Below are 7,441 nucleotides of genomic sequence, written 5' to 3'. Positions count from 1 at the left end.
CAGACATTCTCAGATTATAGCTCAACTGAAGTTGAGAATAACTTTAAACCACCGTGTACTTAATTTTTAGGGCGCATCTTGTTTAGATAAATTAGAATCAATTTCTTACAACATAAAAAGTCAAAAAAAATCTGCAATCTTTAAAATGCATTTAGCAACTTCATTTTTCACCTCTTAGTAATTTGAATTCTTTTCACATATCAAACGGTTCGTAAGTCGCCACTGTAATTAGTGCCAGAATAGAATACCTTGTGGGAATAAATTAATGCAAATGACAACTCAAAAATTTCATGTTTTGCGGAATTAATTAATACGAACGAGTCACATTTTAAATTTATTCCTGATAAAATCACAGCAAAATTATTGAAAATGCGGAATTTATTAATGCGAATTGACCAATGTTAGGAATTGCGGAATTAAATAATGCGAATTAGGGCCAAATTCGCATTAATTTATTCTGCATTAATTTATTCTCGCATTAATTTATTCCCTTAAGGTACAGCTGAGACTTTTTAACTCGAACCTCTTTAGCTCGCATGTCTCCTTAACTCGTCCCTTCAGTTAACAATGCCTTATAAGCCTTACTAAACATATCTCAAAATTTCTTAACTCGAACAAATTTGTGTTTCCAGTGCGGGTTCGATTCCATAAAACTCCACTGTATTTCAAAGATATGCCGTACATAATATAGAAGAGATGAAATGTTAATAAGGGGTTCAGGTTCCTCTATGCATTCAATCAAATATTGTGGGTGTCTACGGATTTTTCTTCGGGATTTTCAAGGTTTTCAAGGTTTTTTTGGTCATTTTAAAGTGGTTTTTCAAGGTATTCAAGGTTTTTTTGGTCATTTTAAAGTGGTTTTTCAAGGTATTCAAGGTTTTTTTGGTCATTTTAAAGTGGTTTTTCAAGGTTTTTTGATACTCAGTTAATATGGCTCTTTATTTTTTTATTTTTTTCAGAGTGGTAGGTGAAAGAAAAATAGAGGACAGCAAATAAAATTTATTCACTTTTGGTGCCCGGGGAATTACTTCCACAGTTAAATTCCTATCTCCCTCTCGAGAACAATACTACAAAAAGAAATACTCCAGCTCCCTAGTCTTCCAACTGTAGAAATAAAGAATTAGAAGCAAAACCAATTGTTTACAGTGACCGAGGAGGCACAACCATGGATTGCGCTGACGAGAGAAAAATTTTGATTTTGGCTAAAAAACGCCTTCAATTGCCAAAAGTGTTTTTTTAAGGAGTCCTCGAAATTTTATTGATGAACGGCCATTATTCCAAGACACCCTGAAGCAATTTGAAAATTGGGGAACATTCGATTTCTTAGGGCTCATGCAAACGGAAAATTAGTGACAAAAACTCAGCTAATGATAACAGAATATGTTGCATTCGTTGCGACAAAATCGCAACAGAAACAGAGAAATATGGAATTCTCTAAATGTTATAAAGGTTTAGCGTCGCAGGCGGTTTTTTACTTATTCTTACTTTTCGAATGACTGGATAGTGCTTTTCAAGGTTTTTAACGATTTTTCAAGGTTTTCAAGGTTTTCCCAGAAAATTGATAGTTTTCAAGGTTTTCAAGGTTGGGTGGTTCGTTTTCAAGGTTGGGTGGTTCATTTTCAAGGTTTTCAAGGTTTTCAAGGTCCCGTAGACACCCTGTATGATATAACCCCTTCAGGGAAGAATCTCAGTTACATCTTAAGAAGTCAGTTGAAATTTTGTAACATGACATTGATTTCAATTAGTATGTCACATTTAGACCATGTTCACACGCTACGGTTCCGTTTAGCTCCGAAGCGAAATGAAGCCACTCTATTTATTGGCTACATTTAATCTTTTATACGTCACTTCTAGCTTCTAACCAATAGAATGGCTTCATTGTGCGAAGATGGTATAAAACGACTTATCATTATCGATTATTAACCAATCGGGATTACAATAAAAGTAGTTTGTTCAATACCTTAATGTTAGCTGTTCTTTTTTCCAAGAATTCGTCGCATTTTGATTGAAGATCACAAGCAAACCTGATAATCAATAACCATTAATAAAAACAATAATAAACAAATTGAAGATCATTTTCCCTCTTTCCCCTAAATCGTTGCTTATTGGGCAAAGTAATTAATTCGCTATGAAAGCTAAGTTTCTTCAGAAAAAAGTGGGTGATATCAAAATAGGTTGAACTATCTCAGATCACAAATTCATTTTGTGTTTTGAAAGAATTTTTTCACCAATACTAGAATGGATAAAACTTTAACAAGCAGTATACCAATCAAACTAATAAAAAACGTGAACAACGTAAGTATCATTGTTAGCACCCTACCGTATTTATACATTCAAAACAAGATTCAATACATACCAATTCCATACAAGCCTTGTAACAAACCTGCTTAGATTTCAACGACCAAATACACTAAAGTCAATTTGCTGATAATGATCTGTCTGGCGCTTAAGGTAGCTTATCTAAATGAGAAGTATAGTATGGGAAAAATAATGAAAATAAGCTTCTTCCATATTTCTACTCATGTAAAAATTATGTAATCGATTCAGTCAGCTTTTAAATCCCATTTAAACGAGAAAGAAATATGTTTAAGAACAATCCTAGATGGGTAGATTAAATAATTTCTATTCTGCGAGGGTCTTGTAATCAAACAGATGGGCAAACCTCTTGAGAAATGATAAGGTCTAAATGACATACTCACGTGGTATAGTACAACCCTAAAGGTACACTGACGAAAATCATTATGAAATATTAATCAATGTTAAATAGAAAGGCGGTCCTAATATAATAATTTCCAATGAAACTGTAGGTTAAAATAGACCAAAAATAGACCTAGAAATTTCAAATCCTTCATGTATCGCTAGCGAAAACACGAAGAAACTTGTTGAGAAATCATTGAATCACTCACTGGAAATACATGAGGGTCAAGTGTTTACTGTGGCTAAAAAGCAAGACCAAATCAATCACTTTTTCTCGATCTTTTCATTGAATGTGATATAAAAACATTATAAAAATAGCTTCGTAGTCAATTTATTTCATTTCATCCTGTCTGTCAAACAATAACTGATTCTTGCCAGGATCTCTAGATTTGGATCCTCAGATCCATTCAAATACCAGTCTATATCATGTGTAATTCAAAGGTTGGTTGCAACAGCTTTATCAGCCTAGCATTACCCTTTTATACTTGTAATTCTGATTTAAAATCAGATCTGGTCTGCGCATCCCCGGTAAAATATCCATATTATCAATACACCGTTTGAATCTGATACCGTTTTTGCTCTTCCAAAAGTATCACATTTCTTTTCTCAGCAGTTTCAATCAACAAATTGATTATTTCTTCGAAAAGGTATACCATCTCAATTCAAGTCAGTGGCTTTCTATACTTGCACTGTATCCACACTCGATACATTTTGAGTTGCCTTCCTCTGTTCACCTGTAACCTACGGTCTGCAATGTTTTGTTCTTTGACCAACCCACATTTCGTAAACATTTCATTCAGCTCATCTAAATGGGAAGGAAACAAACTTTGATGTCTTTTAAACTGGTAAATACAGAAATTGTAAGGGCCGAGATATGGTTGTATAGGATTGAGGGGAGGGGCATTATAAATCTGAATTCAGTATTTTTAATACTTAACTACCAAAAAGGGTTTTATAACAGAACACAGGCCTATTCTATATAATTCACAGTTGAAGATGTGTGTCATAGAATGCACCCAATTGGGGCTAAACCATTTTTGCTTGATTGGGGGCTGTATTTTTCAAAAAATACTGGGAGCTAGCTTGCTAGGGGGGGGGCTGAGTGTTGTGTAATAGAACGTTAATCATTCATGAAGCACTCTAAGAGTACGACTTACCTTGAGTGAAGAAATAGACTCTAGTGCCATCACCTCGAACGTAAAAGTTTTCACTTAGACATCGGCCTGGTTTAAAACGTAGTTGTGCTAAATCATACAAACCATAATCACGAAATAAAAGTATGCCACCAGGTTTCAAGAGCTGAAATTGGATTTTAAAGATTTTCAAAAATGGGAATGACAAAATATGGTCAAATTTTACTCAATATTGAAGACAATACTCAGAATCTCAAAATCTGTAGTATGATAGAAATCCAAAATGAATTTAGAGGTAAAACATCCATAAAATTGGGTACGGGACATGCCGCTGGTCAGGGTACCTTTTTTAGGCTCTGAAGATACCTGACAGGGTACCAAAGGTCTAATTTAAGGTAAGTCTTTCAGGTTTTTGTTCTGCCAGGATCCCAAATTTATGAAACATTCAAATATCTGACAGGGTCCTTTATTCAAACTCATGTGCTGTTAGCCGTAAAGGCTAGTGCCCCCCTAACTTTGAAAAAATTCAAACAAAGACTTAAGACATTTTTAACATCATTTAACCCTACTTGACTAAAACCCTAAAACACCCTTCAAGCAACTTCATGCCCAACGAAGGGGGGGGGGGTAAAAAGGGATCGATACCTTGACCAATCTTTGCATTGTAGACAGTATTCTGAAAAAATTAAAAACATGAAATTGATACACCAGGAATAATCATGAACTCCGTCATATAGATCAGTCAGTATATCGAATATCTGGTTGTAGTGCATAAAACCAAAGAATAGGAAATTTCAGCTTTTTGGTACAATAAGGTATATAAATGTTTCATCGTACCTCTGGCGATATAACGTTTATTCTTAGCGGGGGGGGAAGGGACTATATTTTATGTTTACGTAATGTTTTGTAATATATGTTCGTAGTGTACACGTGTCTTTGTTTCAATAAAGAAAAAAAAAAAAATGTTTCATTTTACATTTTAAAACGATCATGAAGCAAGACCGGTGTGTCTCTTTCCAAATCCATTACAAAAGTTTTAATCCATAAACATCTGAAAGAACGAAATTGTTATAGAATACCTGTCGGGATGAATGGCAGAGAGAACAAAAATCAAAACTACAACATCAAGTGATTCCTCAGCAATTGGAAATTCTGCATTTTCATCTGCAACATCACATACAAATCCATGGCATCTTTCACTGTCGTATAATTCATGTTGCTAAAATTTGCAATAATAAAAGATTATAAAAGAAAGGAAGAAAGGAAGCTTTTAATAAAGCAGATGTTTTATTTAATTAAATATTGTACCTTGTAGTCAGTACAATCAATGCAAATACAAAAATTGGGCAGAGAAGGATCTAAATTTCCTTTCTTTACACAACTTCTTCAAGGTTTCTTCATATATCGCTGAGTTTTTATTTTATATTCATGCCTATACAAGAACAGATAATAATTCACTAACTTTTACAATGCTGATTGCTGAGTCAGCAAAATCACAACAGTAAACAAAGATGTTCTTCTCACTGAAACAGATCAACGTTGAAAATATTTAAACAGGTATACAAATATAACCCACTTTAAGTCATAGTCAGTAAGACAACGGAGTTATACATACATATGGACAGAAATATTGAAGTCTTATATTCAGTGAGTCACACTGTTCTCACTTCAATGACCATGACAAAAATCTAAATTATACATCCCAATTTCATAGATATATATTCACCAAAAGAAAAGTTGTAACAACTAATGTGGAAATGATGCAAAAGAAAAGGTTCATACAAAAACAGTGGACGATGGGAGAATAAAAATTCAAATAGCAAGGCAAAGTCTTACTTGCTTCTTTGTAGAATAGGGAATACAGTGTTGCCTACACCACAACCAACCTGCAAAGTAATGAGAAAAACATTTTAATAATATCATATTCTAATTCTGTGGAAGAAGCTTTCCAATACTGTTCAAGCCATAAATATATTTGACTTCAATTTATACCATAAAAGCATTGAGTTCAGCTCTGTCAATGTCCCAGAATTCGAAGATGATGTGCTTCGAGCGGCAAAGACCAAAGGCACGAAATAAAATATATTGGAGAAAATGGCATTCTAACTTTTTTTCAAAAAAAAAAAACAGTTGGACAAAAAGTACCTCAAATATCCTCTTTTTATTTTCTTCAGTTCCTGTTTTTGCTAACTCTTCAAACTCTGTGAAAAGCCAATGTCTGTCCTTGAAAAATCTATGAAAGGAAGAAGAATTGGAAATCATAATTTCCAGACCATCCCTGTATAAAATTAAACATGTATTTTTAAGGAAAGACCATCCCTTGTGTAGTTCTGTTTATGGTATAAAAACTTCATGGTGTTTTAAATAACAGAAGTGGGAGAACGTTCAAATTGGAAAAATATAAATCAAAATTCTGGAAAAATTTTTGGTCAAATATTTCAATCATAGAGTTCTTTTTTATAGAAAAATGGAAGACAAAATGATCCCCCTGTTCTCACTTACTTATTTTGATGTTGATTGTAGAATGTATCCCAGAATTTTCCTGCTTCTTCCTCATATTTATCTGCAAGAAAATTCAGTTCAATTATTTTTTAAACATTTTTAAAAACTCTTCAAAAAAAAAGTAGAGCAAAAAGTGTCTAATTGAGCAATTTCAAAATAAATTATCATTAAAGTATGAGAAATTCGATATACCTTGCATTTCTTTGTTTACTAATTGTGAAGAATTCTTTGAAATCTTTTCTTTTGCTTCATTTTCCATTTCTTCATCCCATTCAATATCATCCCTGAGAATAAAAAGAGATCTGAGTCAGCAGCAGTTTTAAATTCTAATCTAGCTTGAATCCATAATGAATTTCCTTTTGACTGTTCAGGGTATACAAACAAAGAGACTTAAGACCTAAGTATAAATTGATAAGGGAAAGAAAACATCCTTATACCATGCATTGTGTTCAAAGACTTTGCTCTCATCTTCCAAGTATCTTGTTCCGAACTGTGGTCTTTTTTCTTCGCCTTCTTGCTCACTGTTAGCTGATGACATGTTCTTTTTGGTTTTTAGTTTTCTAAAAAAGATAATCATTATTACAGTAAAAGGCACACCCTTTTAATTCTTCATTAAAAGTTTATATTATATAATATATATTGGCAAAATCGTTATATTATAATAATGAGCAGACATGATCATAAAGAAAAGTTTATGCAATACTTCCAATACTAATTCTGCTTGATTAACCAAAATCAACATTTATATAATGAAACTTTTTTAGTATTAGTAATACAGTCACATAAAAATAAACAAGAAAAGAAGCATTTCTCAACTTTGGAAGTATTTGTTTTATATCCTTTACAAAAAAACTATAATTAAGTTTAGCAGAAAGAATTTTTGCAGCTTTAATCTTTGATACACATTTTGGCAAGAGAGCTGGTATTTTTATGACTTATTATGTGAATTGCCCATTTATGGGAAAATAAAAAAAAAGAAGATTAAAACTATTTCAAGAAGTGAATTTTTAGGCCTAAAAGTATATTCTTGATATCCATTTAAAAATGTTATGAATATGGGTCTTCAATAGGAATCCAAACTATAAAGAGCACTCCTAAGCAATGATTCA

General features: G+C 32.8%; 1 protein-coding gene across 1 annotated transcript; it reads right to left on the bottom strand.

Annotated features, from left to right (window-relative positions):
- Positions 1-3,307: 3,307 nt before the first annotated feature.
- On the bottom strand, positions 3,308-6,888 carry LOC136817978 (tRNA N(3)-methylcytidine methyltransferase METTL2-like). The gene is made up of 10 exons (XM_067074331.1): positions 6,770-6,888; positions 6,525-6,616; positions 6,333-6,393; positions 5,976-6,063; positions 5,667-5,716; positions 5,293-5,353; positions 4,910-5,049; positions 4,476-4,506; positions 3,855-3,996; positions 3,308-3,502 (listed from the first exon to the last, which is right to left on the bottom strand). The coding sequence occupies exons 1-10, from the start codon at positions 6,868-6,870 to the stop codon at positions 3,360-3,362; spliced, it is 909 nt and encodes a 302-aa protein (XP_066930432.1). The 5' UTR covers positions 6,871-6,888; the 3' UTR covers positions 3,308-3,359.
- Between the last annotated feature and the right edge of the window lie 553 nt (positions 6,889-7,441).

Source organism: Clytia hemisphaerica, unplaced genomic scaffold (assembly GCF_902728285.1).
Source record: "Clytia hemisphaerica strain Z4C2 unplaced genomic scaffold, Clytia hemisphaerica genome assembly, whole genome shotgun sequence".
In the NCBI taxonomy this organism is placed as follows: Eukaryota; Metazoa; Cnidaria; class Hydrozoa; order Leptothecata; family Clytiidae; genus Clytia; species Clytia hemisphaerica.
This window is presented reverse-complemented; position numbering and strand designations above follow the sequence as displayed.

Coding starts and splice junctions, on each gene's coding strand:
- LOC136817978 (XM_067074331.1), bottom strand. CDS start 6,870: ATGTCATCAGCTAACAGTGAGCAAGAAGGCGAAGAAAAAAGACCACAG. Junction 6,617..6,769: donor GTCTTTGAACACAATGCATG/GTATAAGGATGT, acceptor TTTTATTCTCAG/GGATGATATTGAATGGGATG. Junction 3,997..4,475: donor CAATGCAAAGATTGGTCAAG/GTATCGATCCCT, acceptor ATCCAATTTCAG/CTCTTGAAACCTGGTGGCAT.